The sequence below is a fragment of the Sphaerodactylus townsendi genome, linkage group LG01 (genome assembly GCF_021028975.2).
Source record: "Sphaerodactylus townsendi isolate TG3544 linkage group LG01, MPM_Stown_v2.3, whole genome shotgun sequence".
Taxonomy (NCBI): Eukaryota; Metazoa; Chordata; class Lepidosauria; order Squamata; family Sphaerodactylidae; genus Sphaerodactylus; species Sphaerodactylus townsendi.
This window is the reverse complement of record NC_059425.1, coordinates 81,798,025-81,825,024: the sequence shown is the minus strand read 5'-3', so window position 1 is coordinate 81,825,024 and position 27,000 is coordinate 81,798,025. Positions and strand designations below refer to the sequence as shown.

Genomic DNA, 27,000 nt, shown 5'->3' with positions numbered 1-27,000 from the left:
TGAGAGCTTTCAGAAAACACAGGAATTCTCTAATCTGACAGAATGGTGAGTTCAAAAGAAGGGTGGTGGTGGTGGAAAGAATCCAACCTGAAGTGAATGTACATTCAATGTAGAGGAGACCACAAGTGCATAAATGGCCTGAAATTCTTTCCAACTGAATTGTGGCTTACTTGACTAAAGTTCATGAATACATTACCAATGCAATCCTAAACAGAATTACTCCCTCCAAACTTCAGTGCCCTCAACTTATGTGTGGAGGTTACAGCCCCAAACTTTTGAACTTGTAGGGTGCAAAAATCAGTTTCAGATCTGCCTCTAAATTCATCTGGGGAAAAAAAAACCGGCAAGATTGATTGTGGAAGATTTTCAACCCAAGATCAAGAGAGCTTTAGCTGTTTAAATCTACTGAGGGGTTTCCAGAAGGTGGAACAAAGCAATGCAGTAATGGGTCCAGAGGCATATCAAGGGCAAACGGCGCCCAGAGACAAATTGTCTCTGGGTGCCCCCCTCACGCCTGAGGAGGGGTTCATTTCCCCCTCCCCACGTGACCAGGAAGACGGCAAGGCAGCAGGACTTCCTGCTGCTTCGTCGTCTTCAGGAGTCCTTGACCCCGCCCTGCCCCCCAGCCTCAGTGCTTATAAAAGCAGCTCTCAGAAGCCGAGAGACTCCAGTCACTTCTAGCTTCCCCAGAGGGGAAGGCAGAAGGGACTGCCGGCTGCCGGCTGGGAGCCCAGCCAGGAACAGGGAGAGACAGGAGGACCAGGCCAGGTGGCCAGGTGCCCTTGACCTTGCCCATGTTGATGACGACATGGGAGGGGTCAAGGGAGCCCAAAGTCCTGCTGCCTTGCCGTCTTCCTGCTCACATGGGGGGCGGGGGGCAGAGCCACCTTCCTGGTCACATGGGGGGCAATTTTGCGCCCCCACAGGACCAGATGGCATGCACCTGGGGACATGGGGACCCCTATGTCACTGGGCAGATACGCCTCTGAATGGGTCTCACCTGACATTTCTGTATTTGAGAACATGAAGCAAGATTCTGAGATGAAAGATCTTATTTGACTGAATAGTTGTATAATGGAGTTCTGTTCCTCTGTACTAAAAGTATGCCATAAGGTTTCATAAGCATAGGTTCTGCAGACTTTTTTGAAGAATTTGCTCATAGCTATGATGTATTTTAAAATACTCACACAGTGAGTATTATTTTAAGTCATGGAATCAGGCACATCTTTAGTGCCTTAATTAGATTGTATAAGAAGCACAGAATTTAAAGCATGATAAAGAGTTTTTTATAGAACTAAATGACAGAAATGTCTTTCCCGTAGGATTTCATAAATGCCTCCTGTTATTAGTGATGAAGTGATTTGATTCAGCCAGAACATATAGTTAGATGCTTAGTTAGTAGAATAAGAGATGGGATGTTCTCCAAACCACTGTGTTTAGAAAAATAACTTGAACACTAAAGATTGATACTTTTTGCCCTGGATTTAGTTATTATTGTTATATACCCCACCTTTCTGCCCAATTGAGGACACCAAGGTGGCTAACAATTAAAAAGCAAACCATATATCACATTGTAAAGCCAATTTTTATTTTATGGTTTTTTAAAAAATTTATACCCCTCCCTTTCCCAGCCAAGGCAGGCTCAGGGCAGTTTCCAATAATACTAATTACAATAAATTACAATATAAACGTAAGATTAACAGCCCAATCCTGATCCTGAGCTGACTGGGATGGTGCCATTTCCGCATCAATGTGCTGCCTCCAGAGGGCTTCCAGTTGGCTTGGGGAGGTGACTAAAAGAAAAAGCACCCCAGCTGCCTGGAAACCCTCTATAGGGCTAAATGGAGTTATCCCACCCTTTTGAGTGGCATAATTCCTAAGCCCTTTCCTGACCCTGAAGGCTGGGTCACTGAAGGCCACTCTAGCAACACCCTGGGCGCTCCCCCCTCCCCAGCCTGCATTTGATTGGACTTCTCCATTGCTCTGCAGCAGCACCCACTTCCAGATTTCACCACCATAGAGCTGGGGGGGGGGGGCTTCACCACCAGTGCCTTTGTCCTCTCTGCCAGCAGAGATGCCTCTTACACCTGCAGAGAGGGCAAATGCATCAGTGCAGCTGTCCACCACTCCCTATGCCCATTTGGCTTTCTCCATCTGGATTGGGATGCCCAACATATAATTTAAAACCATACATTTCAAATTAATTTAAACAAGATGACACCTCAGCTATGCAACCACTTCATACAAATAGAAAACTATATACTCAGTGAAATTCATCTAACATGAAAATCAGTAAACCAACAATGACTCAAGCTCTCAGGTCATCCAGGAAATAGAGAAAGGAAGAGAGGGACAAGGGGAAAGCGGGAAAAAGAGCTGGGAAGAGAAATGCAGGAACAAGACAAGAAGGGGGAAGGCAAGGGAGGCCAGATGATCTATTTAGCCATTGCTTACAAAAAAAGTAAAATAAATTTATGAAAACACAGAGCCAGAAATTAAAACCTGTGGCAGAGAAACAGGTTTTGGAAGGGAAAAGATTTCCTCAGATGATGGAAGGCCACAACAGAAATAAAAGGGCCTGTGGGTTAATAGTTGAGCATCTGCTTTGCATGCAGAAGGTCCCAGGGGTTCAAACCCTGGCATCTCCAGTTTATTTTATTTAAAACATTTATTTGCTGCCTTTCTTCCTCACAGAGCTCAAGCCAGCTTACAACATAGACAAAACACAAAATAAAACATGAAAACCAAAATTTAAAACCACAACTTAGGACTGTTACTAAACTTAACTAGTTGTGGTCCTAAATAAAATTGTCCTCAACCATCTCCTAAAGTTTGAGAGTGAGGCAGCCGGGGAGGTTATTCTAAAATAGGGTAACTGCCACTGAAAAGGCCCTCTCTCATTATCCATTTAAAAGGCCAGGCTGATGTGCAGACCTCAGTCTGAGACCCTGGGGAGCATCTTCCAGTCTGAGCTGACAATGTTGACTTTGATAAACCAATAGTTTGATTCAATTTCATGCGTTCAAGGAGGCAGATGAATATCCCTGACTAGGAAGTTTTATAATTTCAGTCCACAATGAAGCCCCTCTGACACATGACCCTTTCACAATAATGTAAACAAATACATGCTGCCACCAGCCTGACCTCAGAAGTTGGGGGCACTCAAAGCTGGGCCTCAGAAGACGAATGGAGGGGTTATGTAGGTTTGGAATAATGTTGCTGTGTCTTAGACTTATAGCGCAAAACTGCCTTTGTGGTCTATGCAAATGGAAGGTCCTGCAATGAATCCTATCAGAAGCCTTGAAAAAGAAATGAGGAGTATCTAAGAAGCAGAATAAAAATAACGCAGGAGAGGCATTATTAAAACATTGGAATGAATGCTCACACAACCGTTTGGGGTTGTTGAAATAGCGACAAAAATTGGATAAAAATATCTTGTTGGAAAGACAAGCTCCATGGGTCACCTGTTGGGTAAATAAGCCATTTGATCTCATCCTGCTGTTGTAAAAGCATCCACACTAATTGGCTTCAGGTGCAGTAGCCCTGCTGATAGTACAAAGACTCTTGTTTACAAAGTAAAATGTTCTGTTTTGTTTTACGTGTCTGGAGAATTAATCTGTTTTTGTGTAAAAAGTGCCTGGTTTAATGTGTATATTTTAAGCACAAAAGAAGCTTTTTAAGGTAACAAATTTTAAAAGTTTGTGCAATGGAATGGTGTCCTTTTGTTTGGATACCTGTTTTTTTCAAAACCTGTGGGAGGAAGAGCAAGGGGAAGCAGATGCAGCCCCTCCAGGAGTGCCCTCCTCCCACAGCTCTGCACGCCCTTCAGACACAAATCTCTCCCCCAGCTCTCCATCATGAGAGAACCTTTAGAATGGGACAGCTGAACCAAAGAAGAGTATCCCCACTGATTGCATTTCCCTCTGTGCAGAGGGGAAAGTGGTTCAGTGGACTGTGCTTGGGCATTTCAGCAATATGCTGACTAACTCAAGGAACTGTTACAACACTGGACTGCTGCAAAAACTGGCAGGCATAGGGCCTTTCCCCACTTACCTTAAGCCCTGCGCAAGTAGCGCGGGGTCCCCCGGCACTCCACACGAGAGGGGCGGCGACACCGCAGCCGCCCCGACGCTGCCGCTGTCGTGCCCCCTCAGCGCACGGCATCCCTTTGCAAGAGCGCCTTTTGATGGGGACGCCTGGGATGCTGCGCGCTGACAGCAGCGCGCGGCATAGGGGGGATCATGCTGAGTGGGGAAACGCCCAGTGTGGGGCCTTCTCAAGGTAAAAGGAAAGAGAGTCAGAAACAAGGAAGCTCAGAAACTGCTCTCCTTTTCACCAGTCGTCACAAGCTGCGCTCACATGTCACAGTGAAGGCATGTATGTATGCATACGTGCTGCATGTATGTGCATACATCTGTTTGCAAGAAAGAGCAAACACACATTCACTTTAGGAATGAAAACAGCACCTGGATAAATTTGGGGTTTAGATCACATGTTCAGCTTTACATGCATTTAATGTGATATGACAATGACTCAGCATCTGCATAAAGAAAAACCAAGTGTACAGATTGTACTTATGTTCACTGTAATTTGTGAATAGGGCCCATAGGGTGTTCTGTATGTAGAATTGCCAACCTCCTGGTGGTAGCTGGAGATCTCCTGCTATTACAACTGATTTCCAGGTGACAGAGATCTATACCCCTGGAGGAAATGGCTGCTTCAGAGTGTGAATCTAAGTCATTGTATCCTGTTGAAGGCCCTCCTCTTTCCAAATCCTGCCCTTCTCCGGCTCCACCCCCCAAAACCTCCAGGTATTTCCCTACATGGAGCTGGAAACCCTATCTGTATAATAGGGAACTGAGAACACATGAAGATTGGCAACTGAGTGCCAAACACCTCAAATGTGCTCTTTCTGTGCCACTGCCTCTTTTCCCAGGAACACTGTCCAAATGTCTGTTGCTGTTGTAACTATCTTCGACCTTCCTAGGTGTGCCAAATACTTACTGTGCCCTACTCTGCTACTGTCAGCCTGTTGTTTCCCTAAGGAAAGCTGAGACTTGGAATTTTGTTGGGATTCTTTATAAATACTGGTTTGCAACACTGTGGATCTTTTTCCACTCTTAGTCGTCATCTTCCAAATCTAAAAGTGTTTTATCTTTTGTGGCCCTTTAGAGGGGAAACTGTGCAAGTTCCTACGTACATTTAGATAAATATAACAGAGCAATCTTATTTTAGAAGGCATGATGCAGATTTAGTGGTACAGCTATTGTTCTCTCTGTTAACAAAATACTGTGAAATGAGACTCAGAATATTCTGTAATTCTTTATTCCTGCCATAATGGGTCAGGTCCTCCTTCCAGCTATTAAAAAAACTTAATTTTACACTGCTTATTACTTTACTGTTGACTTTTTCTTGGCTGTGGTGAAACTCCTGTGAGTAGTGGTGCATCTCATTTCAGAAGGGGTTTTCCTACTCAGTCTTACTAAATGCATCTTAAAGCATCACAAATAGTGCTATGCTGCTAATCCCAGTAGGAATCAACTGGCATGGAAAGAAGCAGGGGTTTTGTGTGTGCTGTTCTGAGAGGGTGAATCACACTATATTTTCATGGAGAACAGTTGGATACAGATTTCGAACATCACTTGCCTAGGGACCAATAGCTGCCAAGTTCTATTTTAAGCTAGTCTGAGTTGCTAGTTAGGCATTACATTCAGCCATAGGAGTTCTCTCTGAAATTTGATTTAGAATCCTCTATATGATCTTTTTAAATTGCTCTGATTTCTCTTTGTGTCACATAGAACATGCAGATGTGAACCTAATTTCCAGTTTTATTGGAGCACAGAAATTAGGTGGGTTTTATCATAAACTGAGCACTTCTGTGGATTTGAATGCTCAGCCTGACTGCAAAAATGTAATACATTTAAAACACTGAATGTTTCCATTTCTTATTCACTCACTTGTTCAGACTGACTTTTTAAAGAATGTACTGTGTTAGATGAAAATTTCAGTGTTAAGTAGCATCATTCTTTGAATTTCTCCAAACTATTATAATGAAAATTCAAGGTATATTCAAAGTAAATTTCAGTCTGGATCGGTATAAACTGTAAATACTTGCTTAAACTGGATTTACAACCATAGTACTCCATTTTGGCATATCTCACCCTGCAGATGGTGGTGGAGGTGGCAGCTAAGGGGTGTGAAAGAAAGAGGGGGAAGGCTCTAAAGCAACTGCCTTCTGGATTGAAGAATATCCAGTCTCCCGTGCTGGCGTCTCCTATAGATTCTTTAATTCCTAACTACCCATATTCAGATAAAAAAAGACTGGGGGGAACAAACTCCGAATAAAGGTTTGGTATCATGTCAGGCACTTCCTAAAGGTCCTGCTTGGAAACCTGCTTGGCCAAGGCTGTACTTATTTCTTGGCAAATACAGATCCATTTTTCTTAGATATTTGACTCAATTGACAAGACAAGACTGGAGGTTTATTTAACAGAAAATAAAGTATTTAATAAGGTAAAGACAAACTAAGGCTGAATTGTCCCTAGAAGCTCAAATGACTAAACTGAGGCTGTTGTACTTTGGTCGCATTATGAGAAGACAAGAGTCAATGGAAAAAACAATAACGCTAGGAAAAGTGGTGGGCAGAAGGAAAAGAGGAAGACCCAACATGAGATGGATTGATTCCATGGCATTCAATTTGCAAGATCTGAGCAAGGCTGTTGGCTATTACAGCCATCAAAAAGTAAACTCTAGCAAGCTATGGTTCGATGCCTGTGGTTAACACTTTAATTGCTGCCCAGAGTTCTCCTCACCATTGACATTAATCAAACTGATCCAAAGAACATCAGACATCAGTTATGGAAGAACAGTAATTTCCTAGCAAACCAGCAGAGGGGGTTGATTCTGCCAATGTTTCTTTTTGACCAGGACAGTCCATGGATTAATGGATGTGATTACCTGTATCAGCTCAAGCGGGTTGTGGCTGTGACTGAAAGAACCATCATCATCTGGGATTACAAATCACAAGGGAATGCTCTGGTACTGTGCTGAGTCACACTGATGTTTCTAACTCTTTAACTGAAGATGTTCTGGTGTTTGTAGAGAAAGTGTTGGTATTGCAATGAATTAGTAGAGTAAATAATGGGGCAGAGATGTGAGTGTGTTGTTTTGTAGAACTTTACTGGATAACAAAATAACATTACACTACATATAGAAACAGAAACTCTATCTATGCAACTTCTCTTTCTGGGTATCTGTGCAGTCTACCTGTGCCTGTGTGTCTGCCTCTCCTCTTTTGCTGGAAGAAGCAGAGAGATCTTTCCAAAGGCTCATGTGATTCCAGGCATGTGACTTCAACAGTCACTTCTTGCTTGACTGAATCAAGCAGGGACTTGTACAATCCTAACAGAAAGGCTATGCATAAGGAAATGTTAGATTATATTGTTGAATATGTTGCGTTTTAATAATACAGCTAGTAAAGTGCTGATGGGAGAATTCTGAAATCAGACGGTGTATAGGAAGTATCTCTTCAGAGCATAAAGACGTAGAAACCTGGGCAACAAAGCTGTAGAGTCTCATAACTCACATAAAGACAAAACCAGTATGGTAGTGATGATGTGAATGCTTGAAGTGTTTGGCAGTAAAAACCCATAGCAATGCAGATATTTTTGAAGTGCAGCTTTATGTAGTATGCAATACAGTAGATCATACAAAAGATGATGGAACTAAAGTACATCTCTGTAAATAAAGGTCACTTCATCAAGGCACACCCTGACCTGGGTCGCCCAGGTTAAACTCATCTTGTCAGAACTTTCAAGTTAAGTATGGTAGCCCTGGCTAGTATTTGAGCAGGAGACAACCAAGGAAATCCAGGCTTGCTATGCAGAGGAAGACAATGGCATACCACTCTGATAGTCTCTTGCCTTGAAAACTCTCCTGGATTACAAACAATACAAAGCAACAAGATCGGCCAAAACCCAATTACTCACCCAACAAGGGAAGATATATTTTCTTATATTTTTAAAGTGAAACTTTCAATAAACATCATAAAGTGCATCAATATATCAATAAAAAGATTCATTCGTCAGCTATAGTACATGAAGCATACATTAACGGAGATAGTCCATTCATAAATATATAAGGTTATGCAATAGCGGCTCATTCAATGCTGGTAAGTATAGTCCAGAGACGTCAAAGCTTCGCTACTGCTTCAAATCATATACACAGATAATTCTTCAGGACTACACCACGTAATAAGTGAACCACAGGTAAAACAGATGCAATCCGCACTCCAATATAGTAAAAATAGTCAACAAGCGGCACGTAGCTATATCGGCAGCAAATAGCAGCAAGTAAATGACTCGTAGCTGTATCGGCAGGAGAACGCCTGCGCGCTGAGGATACGTTTTCGAGCTGCAAATCTTCAGTGCTTATACAACAGTTCTAAGCAGGCTTAGGCTACCAAGAAAAACAGAAGGGATTCTCTGTGAACCATGCTTACATATATTGGGCAATACTGTATAATAGTCCAAGAATTATAGACTGAGAACTGTTGTATAAGCACAGAAGAAGATTTGCAGCTCGAAAACATATCCAAACTCCTCCTCATCCTCTTCCTCTTCCTCTTCTTCGTCTTCTTTTTCTTCTGTTGAATCTCACACTTTCTGTCTCTGAACTTTCCAGATGCAGAGTAAGCTTGAACGATACCGAAAAATTCAGTAAAATTCAGATTCAGCTTGATTTGGCTGTAAAATTATTGTTATAGCCAAATCAGCCGAATTCCTGATTCGGTATACAGAATTTAATTGAATATACTGAAAAATTCAGGTTTGTTTGCATTATTTGGCATTTGAAGTGTTTTCACATTTTTGGCTTGCAGGGGGGCATTTTTAAGCTAGCAGCACCAACATTGCAGGGTACCTTCAGAAGAATCTCTTGATGATAACACCTGAGTTTGGTGAGGTTTGGTTCAGGGGGTCCAAAGTTATGGACCTCCAAAGTGGGTACCCCCATCCCCCATTGTTTCCAATGGGAGCTAATAAGAGATGGGGGCTACTCTTTTGAGGGTCCATAAAATTGCACTCCCTAAACCAAACTTCACCAAACCTGGATAGTATCATCAGAAGAGTTTCCTGAAGATACCCTGAAAATTTTGGTTCTGGTAGCTTAAAAAATGTGCCCCTGACAAGCACCCCAATAATTTCCCCAAATTCTTCCTTTCAACTGACCTGGCTCCATTGCAGCCAATGGGGAATTTCTGGGTTCTGGGTGTGTACCAAATTTTCAGAGTGGCTCCAGGAGACACTCCTGGCAAGAGCACCCAGGTTTGGTAAACTTTGTTTTAGGGGGTTCAAGTGGACCACTGCTTAGGACAGTAGCAGGCAGGCTTGGTTGTCATGGCTTGCATTGATTCGGCAATCAATACAAGCCAATTCGCAATCAATACAAGCCAATCCGAACAATTTGTATTTGGATCAGCTTGCATTTGGGCGGCATGCATTCGGGCCGAATGCGAACCGAATCCACCAAATCGCCTAGTAGTGAACTATAGAATTATTTTAATTAACTGATTACTTTGCACGTGTTTTTCCCCAGGATAAATACTTTAGTAGTTGAGAGTGGGTTTGAATATGCCATTACCATGTTAGCTGGAAATCAATAGAATGATGCATTCAGTTGTGTATTTTTCAGTATGATATTGGGAAGCATACCTAAGCAAACACATTTGGTTGAATCTATCAGTTTTCTTCTAAAAGAAGGGCTCTTCCTCCATGAAAGTGGGGTGAGTTTTGCTGGTTCTTTGTTCCTACTGAAGACTCTCCCCGTTGTGCCTAGCGCTGTTCTTGAATTTTTAATTTTTCTTAAATCGTGTTGATTACCATTCTCCAAAAAAGGTGTCAGACTGGTAGGCATGCCAGTTAGAGTTGTCAGCTAATAGCTGGCACCTAGCGGGAGCTGGGAGGGACAGGGCAATACCATGCTATCATTTCTCGGGCAAACTCAGAAGTGATGTCATGGCATTGCCACAATGTTGATTTTGCCCTGCCACCCTACTGAGGGGTAGCAGGGGTCAGGGGCTGCTTCAGTTGGAAACCTGGCAACCCTGATACCAATGACCATTAAAATTAACTGACAATAGAAGTTAAAAAGGAGTTAAATATTATAGAGTATATCTATATGACAGCCAGCATAGTGTAGTGGTTAAGGTGTCAGAGTAGGACTTGGGAAACCCCACTCACACCATGGAAGCTTGCTGGGTGGCCTTGGACCAGTCAGACTTTCACCCCTGACCCTGGCTGGTAATTGGATGTGAGTTTTCCAAGGAACACCAGAGTTATAACATTGAGGCAATAATGACAAACCAGCTCTGAATGTTTCTTGCCTTGAAAACCTACAGGTTTGCCGTAGGTAAAATATACTGCAAATATACTGCAAATGCATAACTGATTAATTCCAGCATAATTATCATTCCCCACCCAAGTCTCCTGGGAAATTTAGTTTGTTGAAAGTGATGAGAATTCTCAAGAATCAGTAGCACCTTTAAAGACCAATAAGATTTCCAGGATATAAGCTTTTGAGAGTCAAAGCTCCCTTCATCAGTTACAAATAGGAATGAAAATACCTGATCCCTTGTTTCCCAGACAGGAGGTAGGAGGGGTGTTGCAAAGCATCAAGTTATAGAAACCTAGTCCTTCTCATAGAATGCCTTTCTCATCAGGAAATATAAAGATGCATGTAGTCCCTTGTGCAAGCACCAGGTCATTACTGTCCCATGAGGTGATGTCACATCACAATGTTTACTAGGCAGACTATGTTTTACAAGGTGGTTTACTATTGCTTTCATCAGGAAATGGGATGACTATAAAACCAGCTTAAGGTGGTGATGATCATATGACACATGGGTTGAAATCTTAGGCCCTTTCTGCACTGCAAAGGTGTGGGGGTGCGTCAGTGTAAATGACGCCGACACCCCCCTCCCGGGACCATTCGCAGCCTTCACACAGGCTGCGCTGTCCCTGCAAGCTTACCTCGTCCCCTGGCCTCTACCAAGCGTGCGCAGAGGCCAGGGGACATGCCCCCACAGGCTGGAGCGACGGCTCTGGAGTTACAGGCCAGGGGGGCGTGTCCCCTGGCCTCTGCGACAAGCCGGAAGCCAGGAGATGAGGTAAGCTTGCAGGGATGGTGCAGGGGACATGGCGCCTTCCAGCATTGGAAGCCGCTGTTACCGGAAGCTGCTGTTTCCGGAAACTGCTGTTTCCGGAAACCCTTGCTGTTTCTGGAAAATGATGCAGCAGCGCCCCCCATGCGAACAGCTCCATAGGGACAGCGGTCTTTGCCATCCCTAGGGCGCTGTTTTTGGCCCGTGTGGAAAGAGCCTTAGATTTGCTAAGCATACATTCTGCCTCATCATTTTTTGTGTAACCTTTTGCTGTTGAAACCAGGAATTGTTGTCAGTAGATTAATAAGATCAATGCAATAGTATCAAATAAATAAATACATTTATTTCACAGGATACTTGTTTCATCATCAAACCCATGGAACACTGTCTGCTCTGCATCTGTGCAGTTTACCAACCAGCAGAACAGCTTGTGAAGGATGACATCTTATTGGGAGATGATGGAGGACATGTCAATTTGTTTACCTTAACTAGCGATGATTTTGGGCTAAAACAATCCAAAAAGCAAGCACAAATCCAAGTTTTAGACTCTAAGAAATTCAGGCAGTAAGTTCAGTTGTTTTGACGATTCTTATCACTGAGACTAAAAATGATAAGGTTGATATGCAACAGATTCTGTACTGGGAACATGCCACGTTTTCTAACATTTACATGCTTCTGATTTTATTTCCCCCCTGAGTTTTAGATAGCTCATTGTCTCTTTTGAGTTTTGAGTATAAATAAATATGCACCGTTCATCTTATTATTTCATTGCTTTTAATCCCATTATTAGGCCATTTATTTGCACCAACAACATATAAATTTGAAATAACTGCAACTGTATAATTACATTTTTTTTGCTAATATGGTGTACAGTTTAGGGGGTACAAGGTGGCACATGAGTAAAAAAAGGTTGGGAACCACTGACCTATATGGATGTGTATGTGTTTTGTGTGTTTTTATCCCCCAGTATCAGACGCAAGCTGCATGATGACTGGGTTGTGAAAGTTAAGTACATTCCAGCCTTGAATTGTTTTGTGTCCTGCTCTTTGGACAGCATTCATTCACTTGTTTTGGATGACCTGAAAAGACTGGAGGACAACTTGTAAGTCACAACTTCCATCCCATTTAGACAGGAGAATTTGAAATGCTATTTAAAGGAATACTGATTTATGTTAGTAGTGTTTTTCTTCTAAGGAGCAGTTAATTCCAACTCAATATTGTTAATGCCACTTCAAGATCCGTTTTCAGAGCCTGATTAAAAGATCATTTACATAATGTTACAAATTCTTTTATAGCTCATACTGCCAAAATGCCAGTATCTTTAATGTAACCATTACAGCAAAGGGAAAGCGATGTATACTTCAGAGTCACCAGAAATGTCATTTATGCAGCCTCCATTTTCATCTGAATGTAGTTTTGACACATCTGAATTAACACTGACACATGGCTGGCAATTGCACTAAAATAAAGCAAAAGTCCAGTGGCAGCTTAAAGACTAATTAGATTAATTTTAATATAAGCTTTTGTGAGTCACACCTCACTTCAGATAAGTCTGTGAAGGGAAAACTGTACTGGGGAAACTTATGAGAAAGTTTACCAGGGGAAGAGATGGGAAAACATGATGGCATAATTCCCACAAAGTCATGGCTTCCCCATCCCAACCTTCCCCATAGGATTTCTCACGACAACTTTCCTTCCATCTATCTGAAGAAATGAACTGCGACTCAAGAAGAAGAAGAGGAGTTTGGATTTATACCCCACCTTTCCGTCCTGTAAGGAGACTCAAGGTGGCTTACAAACTCCTTTCCCATCCTCTCCCCACAACAGACACCTTGTGAGGTAGGTGGGGCTGAGAGAGTTCTGAGAGAACTGTGACTAGCCAATGGCAACTCAGCAGGCTTCCCTGTAGGAGCAGGGAAATAAATCCAGTTCACCAGACAAGAGTCTGCTACTCACGTGGAGGAGTGGAGAATCAAACCCAATTCTACAGATTAGAGTCCACTGCTCTTAACCACTACAGCACACCAGCTCATATTGAAATAAATGCTGTTAGTTTTTTTAAGGTGTCACTGGACTTTTGGTTTATTTTGCTAAAGCAGTCTGACACAATTGTCTCTTTGTAATTGTCATGCCCCCACAGAAGCCTTGGGGTTTTTTAAATTAAATCTAAGTTTCCCTATAGCTAGCTTGGGTTTAGTTCTTTGTATAGTCTTCTAAGGAAGAGAATTTTAGTTAGCTCCTGTTCCTTTAAGAAATCTCCCAAGAGGCAGTATTCCTGTTATCACCCAGTAATCCCCCTGTTCAGTCAGTTCAGTTCAGTACAAGCTGCCTAAGGAGTCAGGAGGCAGAAGTATTTTGTCACGTCTTAAGGTGTACCGAGAGCCTTAAGTTAAGGTTAATAGAGAGTAGAATCCAGATTAAGGACTCAAGGAACCTAAACAAAGCAAAGACAAGCAGAGGTGATGCTAGGGAAAATGGAGCACAGTGCAAAATCTGAGTTTTGTGCCCCCCCAGGGCAGCCGCTATGATGCTGGAATCCACCCCCAAACAGCATCACTTTCAATGGTGTTTAAGCTAGGGAGCCCAGATTCTCCTTTTAAATCCACCTTAAAGGGAGAATCTGTGGTCCCTAGTTAAAACAACATTGAAAGTGATGCTGAAACAGCATCACTTTCAGTGTTTAAAATGGGGACCTCAGATTCTCCCTTTAAATCCATGCCAAAGGGGGTAGATTTAAAAGGGAAATCTGGGGAAATTTGGAGGTGCCTGCTGTCAGGGGTGCAATTGTTAAGCTAGAAGCACCAAACTTTCAGGGTATCTTTAGGAGACTCTCCTGAGGATACCACCCAGGTTTGGTGAAGTTTGGTTCAGAGGGTCCAAAGTTATGAACTCTCAAATATGTAGCCCCCATCTCCTATTAGCTCCCATTGGAAACAATGGAGGATGGGGGCACCCCCTTTGGGAGTCCATAACTTTGGACTTCATGAATCAAACTTCACTTAACTTGGGTGGTATCATCATGAGAGTCTCCTGAAAAATCTCTGAAATTATGGTGCTGCTAGCCTAAAAACTGCACCCCAGACACTGAAAAAACACTAAAAATACCAAAAAAACACAAATGAGCCTGCAATTTTTGCACCCGCCACAAGGGGGCGCCCGGTACAACCAGGATGCCCCCGTCCCCCTGGTAGCTTCACCTCTAAAGACAAGTAGACTTTCTTGAAAGGAGCCAAGAAAGGATAAAGTCTACAGCTTCAAGTTTGTTCCAGTCAAGCAAGTACTTTATTTTAGAGAGACCACCGGAGGAGTTAGGGTCTCCATTCTTCTAAGTAATAAACCTTTTATTTGAACCGTTAAACCTGGCTTGTGACTCTGCCATCTGTCCCACCCAAGAACAGGGCACCTTCAGATTGTCTCACTTGGGGGGCAGAACAGTAATTGGTTTCATACTAGACTATGTAGTTTTCCAGTGCTATGAGACACTTGTCTGTTCAAAAAATGGAAAACCTAATGTAGTTCAGGAACCACTTCCCTTCAGTGCTATGAAAGGCTCAGTGCCTAGACTGTAGCAGTTCAGGGGAGTGGACGTCATGCAACAGACCATCAGTGCCATGATAGTGGCAGTGTTGATCTGTTAGGAGGTGGAAAGGCTTTCAGCTGAGTGCAGATATTCCATCTCCATGCTCTGGGGACAGCACAGAGCTGGTCTGTTGTGGAGAACTGCAGAAGTAAAGAGACGGAACAGGTGGGTAGAGAGAAAAAGGCCTGGGTCAGGGTTTGGTTGATTTTGTTTTGTTACAGGAGAGGATGCCTACCCTGTCTCAAGTGTGTCTCAGATTTTGAGCTTCATGGAAGAAGTTGGATTTGCTGATCCACTTTCAGAGAAGCAGCCCAGTCAAATGATCTGCATCTAGTGCTTTGAGCGGCAAGCGAGGTTTGCTGATTCCAAGGCAGCTGAATAAGACAACCTTTCTGATCGGCATCTTTCTTGCAAGTGGCCTCTGCAATGTTCTCCTACTTGGTCCTCAGTTACTTCTGAATGAGAGAACAATCAGGATTGAGAGTGACATTTTTTCTCTCTCTTGGTTGTCTCTTGCATTCTTCTGGTCCTCTCTGAGACAGCAGCTAGAGTGGAGGAGTCCTCCCTCAGTGTAAGGAAAGACATTTAATTCAGCGGGCAAAACTTTGGCTTATTCCGCACAGCATATGTGTAATGTTGCAATCTTTATAAACGAACTCTTTTCCCTTTTGATAAATGAAAAACTAATTCATTTATAACTATTGCAACTGGTTATAAAGATGCTGTGCAGAGTGAGCCTTTGATAGAATTTGAAGCAGTGATTCCAAACCTCCTATTGCAAGCTCAAAATTTTCAAGGCAGTTCTAGGATACATTAAAGGATATAAGCTAGAATGATGAGAGTTTGTGATTACATTTTTTTTCATGATTGCAGACCTGTCAGGGATTTTTCAGTACCAAGAGGAGTCAGTGCTTTCACATACTGTGGAAAGGCCAATATCATTGTTACTGGGGGTAAGTGAAATGGATTTAATCGAGTAAATAAATCTTGGTAATAACTTTAAACACACTTTGGTTGCAGGAATGATTACTTTATTGTAGGATTTGTATTCCTCTCTTGCTAAGGAATCTAACTTGAGTATAGAAATGGTGCTAAAATCAGAAAGAAAAGCATTGATTTGTTGATAGAAAGTGCCATCAAGTCACAGCCAACTTACAGCAACGCCACAGTACTTTTTCAAGGCAGGAGATATTCAGAGGTGGTTTGGCATTTCCTGCCTCTGACTTGTGAAGAGCTGTGCTGATCTAAGACTGTATTATTAAAGGTTTGGATGTTTGCTGGGCTCTAACCCTTGGTAGTCTTCGAGTACTAACCAGGGCCAACTCTGCTCAGTTTTCAAGATCTGACAAGATGAGGCTGGTCTGGGCCATCAGCTCAGAGAAAGCATTTCATTACTGTTACTATGATTTATGTTATTTATTCTGTATATGGGCTGAGGGCACACACAGAAGCCATGTGCAGAATTGGCTCTATATTGTTATACAGTCTAGATATCACTGTTAGAGAAGGAATTTGTTTCGGATATTTCACAAGCAAAATAGGCAGACTGCAAAATCAGCCTTTCTTTTTGCAGGAGAAGACAAAGTCCTTCGTTTGTGGCATCCAAACATCAACACCAAGCCAGTGGGGAAGCTGATGGGGCACTTGTTTAGCATCATTGAGATTGTCACCAATGAAAAAGATCAACACATTATTAGCCTTTCCACTGGGAAGGTAAACTATTTTTCTTGAAGTTCATAAAAATAGATACAGTCTTATTTAAACCAGAGGGTTAAATCTTTACAGCATATTAGGCAGAGCCTTTTCCGTGATGGCATCTTTGGTTGTGAAATGCCCTATTCTCTGCAGTATGCCTTATGTCTCATATTTCAAATTTTAAGCACCAAGGTAAACCTTTTTCATTTGCCTGGGCCAGATTCTGCTTCAGAGGTCAGCGCGTGGTTGATGCATCTCCTGTGTCTCCCAACCCACCATAGGGCTTTGATTAATCAGAGATGCATGGCTCCTCTGTCCCCACCAGGAATGGAAGATTGTATCACAAGGAACTCTGATGCTGCAGTGGCATGGGACAATCTTCCATTTCATGCTACGAAAAGAAAGAAGAACCAGACTGACTCTTATGAGATATTTTGTGTCTTATGTTGATATTCTTGTAAGCCACTTGGAGAACTAGGCTAAAGAGATCAGATAAATCCATTGCTTCATTTATGTCCATTGTCTGCTTGGAAGGAACATGGCACAGAATGGTACTCTTAATTTTGACAGTGTTAGATTCATTGTACAGAAAATCCTATGAAGAATGTTACCCTCTCTGTGTTGTACTTTTGGAATTTGAGGGATGGCATAATGATAGCATTAAAAAGAATGTGCTATTGTTTAGATGGTTATTGACTCACAAGCACACACGCCTAATTTTAAAAATTATTTCTTTTATCTTTCTCTTAGAGTTCTTAAATTTGTTAAATTGTTGTATTTATTTTAGATGTAAAGGAAGGCCAACAGCTTAGATCCAGTGATGAGGATACAGTGCACTTCCACTAACACAAGATCTTATGTAGCACCTGGTGCTTTCCTTGCTCACTATCTTATGGCATGTAGAAACTGATTGCACAAAGTCTTGCTCCATTCAGGATATGCTATGGTTAACTTAGGCCCCTTCTGCACATGCAGAATAATACACATTCAATACACTTTGCAGCTGTGTGGAATAGCAAAATCCACTTGCAAAGAATTGTGAAAGTGGATTGAAAGTGCATTATTCCGCATGCGCGGAAGGGACCTTAATGTAAAGGGCTAACATGAACATGTTTTCTCACTTTTGCTTGGTCAAGAACCCTAATATGTTAAGAAATCTTCCAGAGGATCCAAATCAGTATAAATAGTACAGCAGTATCCCTTAAACAACTACTGAGGGAAACATGTTGTTTTATGCATACTTCATACTTGTATACTTCTGATATATGATACAGATTCTTAGAAAGTGTGTTCATTGTGTTACATATCCATGTATTATATTTCCATGGCTATTTGGATATATATACACTCAGATGTAAATTGAGATGCATGGAAGGACCCTGAGCCACCTACTTGTTAAGCCAGATATCCATGACAGAGGTTTCAAAAATATGGCTGTTTCATGTAACTAATAGGAGAAAGATTTGCCAACCCAATATGTGACTGTGAGTCTCAGGCCTGTAAGTTCTAAGGAAGCACATGTTGACTATCTTCAGCTAGCTTAGTACACAATGTTAATATATTTCTGCTTGTATTCATCGCAGTTTGTTTTTGGAGCTATAGTTAATTCCTGTGGTTAAGGCTAACATGAAACAAGAGTTTCAGGCTCACTACATAAAGCGATGTTCCTTGTTCAGAGCATTTTGTATGGCATTTATCTTGCTTCACTAATTTGTCACCAGTAAATAGTGGTCCATAGACACTCCAATGGGATTGCCTGCTCTTTTTTACCAATTGAATTCTGGATCATAGTCAAGGTTTGAGTGTTAACCTTTAAGTTCTTGAGCACTCTGTGACCTTCATACCTGTGGGACTGCATCTCCCTATATTTCCCCCAGAGAGCTCTTCACTCCTCTGGTGCTAATTTCCAGGTAGTCCCAAAGATATCCGGATAGCCTCAACCAGAGAAGGCTTTTTCAACCCTGACACTGAAGTAAAAGAAGCAGCAGTATGAATGAGTTGTGCTGCTTCTAGCATAAAATGCAAAAAGGTCCTTTATGGCATGAAATAGGTAATCTCCACATTTAAAATGAACTTGCACATCCCTCCAAGTTTCCTTTCAAACATTATGACAAACATAATGTTTGAAAGAAAATGTAAGGAATACCTCCTCATAGATATTCTCTCTTTGCCTCTTTTGCAGTGACACATGATAAATACATATTGTATAGGAGGATAGATTTATATTGTAATCCACCCTGAGTGCCAGAAGGGAGAAAGGCAGCTAATAAATGCTTTGAATAAATAAATTTGGTTTTCTTTCAGAATTTCAGAGTATGGGATATCCAAACACTTTCACTGATGCAAGTCTTCCATGATACCCAAGCAGATCCCAGAGAAGCACAGATTTTTGCTATGTTATTTGACAATAACCATGGCACACTCATTACAGGTATGCTTGTCTAATTGATAGGTGAGCCATCTATCCCCTCACAAGGTGTCTGTTGTGGGGAGAGGAAGGGAAAGGAGTTTGTAAGCTGCCTTGAGTCTCCAAACAGGAGAAAAGATTATGGGCCCCCATTTTTCCTCCATTGAAAGCAATGGAGAATGGATGGGGCACCTTCTTTGGGTGCCCATAAAACAGGGCTTTCTGACTTAATCTTTACCAAACATGGGGGTTCTTCTAAGGAGAGAAATTCACAGCAATTCTGCAAATTTGATGCCTCTCTCCTAAAAGAAACAACCCCCCCCCCCAAAAAAAAACCCCAGGAAAATTCCCCATAGGTATTAATGGAACCAATATTTTTTGAACTTCCAATAAAAAAACCAACAGTATGAGAATTCAGAAATATTTGGATATCCCAAAATTTTGTGGATCCAATACACCCAAATCCAAAATTTCCCAATTTTTTGTACACCCTATCCAGAACTGGACTAGATTATATATTAGGTATTTCTTCTGATGGACCTATGTTATAACCAGCATCTAGATCAAAGCACATTAATGAGATTTATTTCCAAGCAGTATTTAATAGCAGGCAAAGTTACCAGTGTGTTCATGATGTCTATCATGCATTGTGAACTATCTGAAATAAAGACTTAACATATTTCTACCATGATATATTCATGAACAATTTTATGCATCTGTCCATATTTTATAATCCATAGGATCAGCTGTCATTGATATTTATCCTCTAACACGAATGATACAAGACACAAAGCAGGTCCCCCAGACACATGAAAGAAACATCAATGTACTATTATACAATAGTGCCTTTCACCAAGTTCTTACAATCTGTTCGGAGTCTATTGTAAAAGTGAGTATAAATCCATTTAATCTTTCAAGTGCAAGATCTATTATTTTGAATTGTGTCCAAGGACAGGGTTGCCTCCCACACACAGCAGCCTGTCCCACCCTCCTCGTCACAAATGCCCTTCCAGGGACCCTGGGGCACCCCACAACCAGCAGCCTGGCACCTGGACTTACCAAAAGGAGCAGGGACCTCCAGGAGGCCAGAAGCTGGGAGGAACGGCAGATAAATGGCAGGAGGGTTTAAAAGCAGCAACAGCAGGCCTCTACAGTTCCAGGTAACAGAGCAGAGGCAGCACAGCCCTGGTCAAGCTGCAATCAGTAGTTCTCTGCAGCCTTAGATTGTTGGATGGGGCCAACACAGCCTCTACCAGGCTGCAATCAGGGAGGAGAACCAGAAAGCTGAAGAGCCCCATACCAGGCCAGCAGGGCAACAGACTGCTCATCAGCCACTAGGAGGCTGGAGCAGGGAGTCCCCAGGAGGGAGAGATCCTCCTGAGATGGATAAAAGGGAGGCAGGACAAAAGGGAGGTTGGTTGGTGTGGTGCATGGGCTCAGGGTTGCAGGAGTGCTGTTAAATTGCCTGAAGGAAGTAGAGATCCTGAACAGAAGCCAGGGTAGCTGTTTTGGAAGGGTAGCTGAGTTTTTATGAGGCCAAGTTGGCCTTGCAGAGGGATGTTCACAAATAGATAAATTACAGCAATTAAGCAAGTGTTAAATAATAAACTGTTGTTGTTGTTGTTGTTGATCATCATCATCATCATCATCATCATCAAAACTGCCCACCCCCGAGGGCTCTGGGCTGTGTACAGCAAACCAGTGCATAGAACTCCGTACATAATAAATAAAATAAAATATACCCATAATATTAAAACCCTTAAAAACACAGCAGCATTAACATAACCTCCATTAGTTGACCTCAATTTGTTGATGGCACCCAATCCCAAGGCTGGGAGGGGACCGGCAGTGCTACATAAGATATTACATCAGAAATGACAGAGATAGCATAACAAGTGGCGCGGGGGCATCAGAGAAGGCTGGCCTCCCCAAAGGCCTGGCGGAACAATTTGGTTTTGCAGGCCCTACGGAATTCACTATGGTCCCGCAAGGTCCAAACAGCTGATGGAAGTGTGTTCCACCAGGCCAGAGCCAGGGCTGTAAAGGCCCTGGCCTGGATAGAGACCGGCCGCATCATGGAGGGACAGGGGACTGTCGGTAAATTAACCTCTGCAGATCACAGTGGCCTACCTGAGATGGTCACTAAGGTATGAGGGCCCCTGGCCATAAAGGGCCTTAAAGGTTAACCCCAACACCTTGAAAATGATCCGGAATTCCACTGGGAGCCAGTGTAGGCGGCGCAACACGGGGGTGATATGATCTCTAAAGGAACGACCCACCAGAAATATGCAGATCATAATTTTGAAGCCATTTGTGGGGCTTAATTCTTTTAAAGATTGATGATATATAATTGACTGCTATGATAAATAAATAATTTAGTTGCAGAGCAGTCATTTTTTATATTGGGATACATTCAGCTGCACTGCAAACAAATTAATTACTTTTGCTTGTCTGTTAAGTTTTTGAAAGGATGCTATTAATTGAGGTTTTTGGTCTTCCCTGTGGGGTTTCCTCCAAGTTTTATCATTTTCTTCCTTAGCTTAATACAGCTTTGAAAAAGCAACACTGATACGTTAACTTTTATAGAGAAAATAAAATAACTTCTATATTTGCATAAGTTGGCATGCATGTAATTCATTTTACATTTAGATCTGGGAACTGGAATCAGGGCAGCTAATATACCAGATTGAGGATGCTCATGGGCCTGGCATTGAGTTGACATGTGCAGCAATTGATAAAAATGGATTTCATCTTGCAACTGGAGCATGTGATGGTAAAGCAATGAAATAATTGTTAATTGCAGTAACATCTATCTTTAAAATAATGTATTATTTTGTGGTAAGGACTGTGAGAGAAAAATATGCCATTCACATTACTGTGCTGTGCAATCCAAATGAATGTAGCCTAAGAACAGTTTCACCAATTGCCTTCTTGTTTATGAAGACCATTCCTCAGACATAAAAGTTACCATAGGAGGGCTGAGCTACCCTCTCAAAAATTCACATGGCCTTACCTTGAAGAAAGCAGACACTATAGCCCAGTTTGACTTAGAACTGGGTTCAAGTTCCACTTAAATTATATTCGACTCAATCTGTTCCCAAATAAATAAAGACTAGCATATCTATTGTTGGGTGAATTTTTGTAGTTAAAAGTTAGACAGTGCTCCTTCTGATCAGAATACATGCCACAGTGACTCTCCTGCTTTGCTACACATTCAGGGACTGTAAAAACATGGGACTTTGGCAGTGGACAACAACTGAAAACATTGCCTCTACCCAAAGAAAGCTGTGACTATGAACACTGGCTGATTCAGATGATTTACCTGAAGGCTAGTGAGAGCAAACATGTGATCATGGTGTTGGAGTACAGTGGAACAATAAACATTGTTCAGGTATTTAACATTTTAATATGTTTTTATTCCTTCATTCTGCAGTTATTAATTTTAAAGGACAAACAGTCCTTTAAGGAATTAGATTTATCAACAGCGATCTTTTAAAATGTTGCAATAAGAGGATCGGCAGGACTAAATTACCAATACTGTTCTTGCTTCATGTCACTTCATAATATAATAGAACATTATCATCTTCTTCATATAGTTTTATTCTCCGATGTCTACCCAAGCAATTAGTGTAATTATTGTTTATTTCTCTCTCTCTCTCTCTCTCTCTCTCTCTCTCTCTCTCTCTCACACACACACACACACACACACACACACACACCCCTTTCTGGCATCACATCCTTGCTTATGACCTTCATTTCTCAAGTTTGACCACATGCCGATGCTCAGAGGTCTTCTCCTCAGCAACTCTCTTGCTTATCCCCTTGTCTGAAACTCCTTCCCAAGAGAGCTATGTGGTGCCATGCTATCCTTTTTCTTATTTCACATTTCTCTGCAAGAAATACCCTTTCTGTGAGGCTTTTGTAGTCCCTCAATCCTCATCCCCAATAGAAACTAAGCCCTGAACATGTAAGTGTGTTTGCTCTCATTTATCCTGGCTCTCCATTCCCCTTCCCCCTTTTGTTGTTCTGCTTTCTGTTGAAAGGTAGACTGTAACTTCCATACAGTAAAGAATCTTCTCTTTGTTGCTCGCACTGAAAGTGCCTTGAACCCTGAGGACACAATGTAAATATTTGCCATGCTATGAAGCTACCATAAATATTATTTTTATTCACTTGTCCAGCTCAGATAAATAATCTCAGTGTGACAAATCCATTTAGAAAGTTTTCATAACATTTTGCACAGCAATACAAAATAATTAATCAGTAGTGCTGGTAGGAATCTTGCTGTTAGAGAGGAAAAATCAATCCATCTTTAGAGAGGAAAAATCAATTCAGCACTCACCAAATGCAGGATATTTTTCCTTATTAGAAATCAATTAGATAAGATTTATTGTTCCATTCAATTGACCTATAAAACAGTTGGAAACAGTATCCAGTCAACAATAACAAACAGGTCCAAGAACTGAGCTCCTGGGACTCCTGGTGCTGCAGGAAGATGGGTGACATCTTTTCTCCAGAATGGGAGAAGAAGACTCTGCTATCATCCACCTGCATCTGGGGTCTGAGATGATTTTCAGACCCAAATCCCCCGTATTAATGGGAGGAGAAGCTAATAGATTCTACTCGGGGTGTTTGTTGCTGGCAAGAGAAAGTAAACAAGAGCGAATAGCAGCTTCACCATGCGGCTGATGAAGAGAGGCAAGCGCCTGAAAATGCAGCATGACAAATTATCTAAGATAGAACCCAAATTGGGGTCTAAGAGAAAGAAATATTTTTCTAAGAGATAACCCTAAGTGTGAGAGGCAGACCAGCTTGTAGCACTATGCACAAGGAGAGATGAGCGAACGACTGAAATGAAAGAAAACTGAAACAGAGGAAGCAAAATGGAAGACCAAGAAGCTGACGATTTTAGCAGCCCTATCACTGTGAGTGCATGATCTTAAACAGTTATATGGATGCTATTCAAGTTTAAATTGAAAATTGATACCGATTAGTTTGCTTGCAAAAAATTGTTGTTACCTTTAAGAAGGTAGAGCGAGATGTGGCAGCTTGGCAGGGTTCCGGTGGGTGAAGTGGGGATCCAGATTGGAGTGGTGCTCCAGCAGTGACTTCCTCGAGGAACCAGGAAGTAGCGGCAATAGAATTCCTTGGAGAGAGCAACCCAACTCCAGGAAAGAGCAACAGAACTCCATGGGAGCAACCGAACTCCAGGAAACAAAACAGCGAGTCATTTTACCAAGGCCATTTCCGCACGAAGGCGGAAGCGGCCGGGTCGGCGTACTCGACGCCGACCTGACGACGCTGTGACCGTTCACATGAATGGTCCCAGAAAGAGCCAGGACGACGGCGCCGCAGAGCACCGTCGCCCGACCGACCTGGCATGTCCCCGGGCCTCCGGCACATCGCTGAGGCCTGAGGACACGCCCCCCCGGCCTTGCGCGCCTGCTCCAGCGTCGCAGAGCAGGGGGGCGTGTCCCCAGGCCTCGGCGACGCACCGGAGGCCCGGGGACAAGGTAAGTGCAGGGAGGGAGTGGGGGGGGGAAGCGCCAGGAAGCTGCTGCCATTCGCACAGCAGTGGCTTCCAGCCGGCGTTTCCAGAAAAGTGCGCTTCCCAGCCGTCCCCAGGCCGCCATATTCCACCCATGCGGAAATGGCCCTAGATAATGGGTGTGAAATGCTGTCTTAAAAGAGTATAATATGCAGGAGAAGAGAATCAGACATCTGGCCCTATCATAATAACTATGTTACATACAGCAATTTAGAAAATGGCTGCAAAACGCACCAAAAATAATACCAGAATGATAAATGGGAAGATGAAGACACCGGAAAAAAACAGCTTAGACCAAACTCATAAATTGGACCAAATGCTTGAAAAAAATCACAGCCAATCAAGAACAAACAAAGGAAAGACTGAACAAAATGAAAAGAAGAAATAACAACGGTGAGAGAGGAGGTCTCGCAAGTGAAAAAACTGGAAGAAATTATTCTGCAGCTGAGTTCTCAGCTAAAAGAAACTAAAGAACAAATTGAAGAACTGAAATAGAATCTTCCCAATACTCAAAACAAATGGATGTACTAGAATATAAAATAGCCTTCCTTGATCTCAAGGAAAAGGACCTTAAGAGTGAGAGGTTTGAAAAAATTAGACAAGGAAGATTTAAGGATCTTAAGGAAAAAATTAGACAAGGAAGATTTAAGAATAAGACTGGTTCTGGCTAATTTTGTAAAAAGGAGGAAGGAGGAATTTTGTAAAAAGGAGGAAGGAGGAAGAAGATCATACAGCAGAAATAGACGACTGTTTAGGGTCAATACAAGGTTTGCAGCTGAAAGGAGAGCACCCAAGGACATACTAATTACATTTACTTAAAAATCAATTAGGGATGAAATTTTATTCAAGCAGGCAAATCTGAAGTTCCAATTAGAAGGCCATGAGCTGGCTATTCTAAAAGAAATCCCTACCTCCATTTTGAGAAAAGGAAGGACTATGCCCCAATAACAGGCACAGTAAAAAAAAGGTATAAGGTTTAGGTGGAATCAAATTGAAGGGATCTCTTTTGCCTTTAAAGGGAAAGGAGTAAATATAGATTCACCATCCAAAATTGATGATTTTTTGAGAAAATACAAAAGAGATCTGTGACTACTATAACAACATATGCTAAATCTAGTCAAATATGAATACAGGTGGCAAAGAAGTGGAAAGATAAGAAGATTCCGAATTGTAGAGACTGGTTACACTCATTAATAGAATTCAAAATTTTTGACAAACTCTCTTACCTATCTGAAAGACTTATTTGTAAAACGATATGAAGTAACATGGAGGATGTTCGATCAACACGTAGAAAAGACAATATGGAAATAAATTACCTTGATAGGGTCTATCTAAGGCCGTTTCTGCACGGCCGTAAGGGCGCCTCCACGCCGGCAAGAATTCCGCCGGCGTGGAGGCGGAGGCCGTTCGCATGCAAGCATGCGGGCGGCCTCCAGAGAGGCCGGCAGACGGCAGGTGGCTCCGCACGGAGCTGCCTCCAGGGGTCGGAGGACAGCGTGGGCGGGGCTGCGACGGCCAGCAGGCCGACGACGGGGACACGGTGAGTGGAACGGGGAAGGGAAACAGCGTGTTCCCGGCGGTGCTGTTCGCACCGCGCCGCCGGGAACACGCTGTGGAAGGCCTTTAAAGGGTTGTTTTTCAGGGCGGCTTGACGCCGCCTGGGGGAGAGGGAGCGGAGTCAGGTCGGCGCTACTGCGTTGCAGCAGCGCCACCTGTGCAAATGGCTCCCTGGGGACGGCGTTTATCCCGTCCCCAGGGCGCCATTAATGGGCCGTGCGGAAACGGCCTAAGAAATAGATAAGTAATATAAATTGAAATACACTAACTGTTTTGCTTTGCTTTTCTATATTTATTTGATATTGGGTTTTTCCTACGAGCTGAGATACAAGCAACATACAAGTTGACCTTTAAGGCCTTACGCAGCCTGGGACCCTCGTACCTTCGGGACCGCATTACCCCATATGTCCCAGCTCGACCTCTGCGTTCGGCAGAGGCCTCAATTTACTGGAGATCCCTGGCCCCTCAATGATGCGGCTGGCCTCCACTCGGGCCAGGGCCTTTACGGCTCTGGCCCCTGCCTGGTGGAACACTCTTCCTCCAGCTGTCCGGGCCCTGCGGGACCTTGGGGATTTCCGCAGGGCCTGTAAGACTGAGTTGTTCCACCGGGCTTTTAGAGAAACCAGCCGCTGAGTGCCCCCTTCCTTCCCCTAGGTTGGAATCCCAATGCCAACGGGATCCATTATTAAGATCTATGGTTCCCTTATACCACCGGGACCATTACCCCCTCTTGTTAAAGGGATTAGGTCTAGATAGGACGCCATCTCGATATATTATAATTGCTGTTTTATTATAACTTATGGATGTTTATGATGTTTTATGTGATTTTATGATGTACACCGCCCAGAGCCCTTCGGGGATTGGGCGGTATATTAAGTCAAATAAATAATAATAATAATAATAATAATAATAATAATAATAATAATAATAATAATAATAATAATAATAATAATAATAATAATAATAATAACATATATTATATCTCCATTGATTATGTAATATGCTTATTTTTGGATTTTGAATAGATTTTATGTTATTCAAAGATTTTATGTTAT

The 27,000-nt window shown here is 42.4% G+C and overlaps 1 protein-coding gene across 1 annotated transcript in view; it reads left to right on the top strand.

Moving 5' to 3' along the window:
* The window catches only part of WDR64 (WD repeat domain 64), a 72,781-nt gene that overhangs the window by 14,138 nt on the left and 31,643 nt on the right, over positions 1–27,000 (top strand). The window contains exons 6-14 of the mRNA XM_048505090.1: positions 6,928–7,038; positions 11,511–11,722; positions 12,126–12,260; positions 15,612–15,691; positions 16,312–16,451; positions 18,738–18,864; positions 19,581–19,729; positions 21,490–21,613; positions 22,059–22,231. Of these exons, the coding sequence (XP_048361047.1) occupies positions 6,928–7,038; positions 11,511–11,722; positions 12,126–12,260; positions 15,612–15,691; positions 16,312–16,451; positions 18,738–18,864; positions 19,581–19,729; positions 21,490–21,613; positions 22,059–22,231 (1,251 nt within the window). The remainder of the gene's footprint in view (positions 1–6,927; positions 7,039–11,510; positions 11,723–12,125; positions 12,261–15,611; positions 15,692–16,311; positions 16,452–18,737; positions 18,865–19,580; positions 19,730–21,489; positions 21,614–22,058; positions 22,232–27,000) is intronic.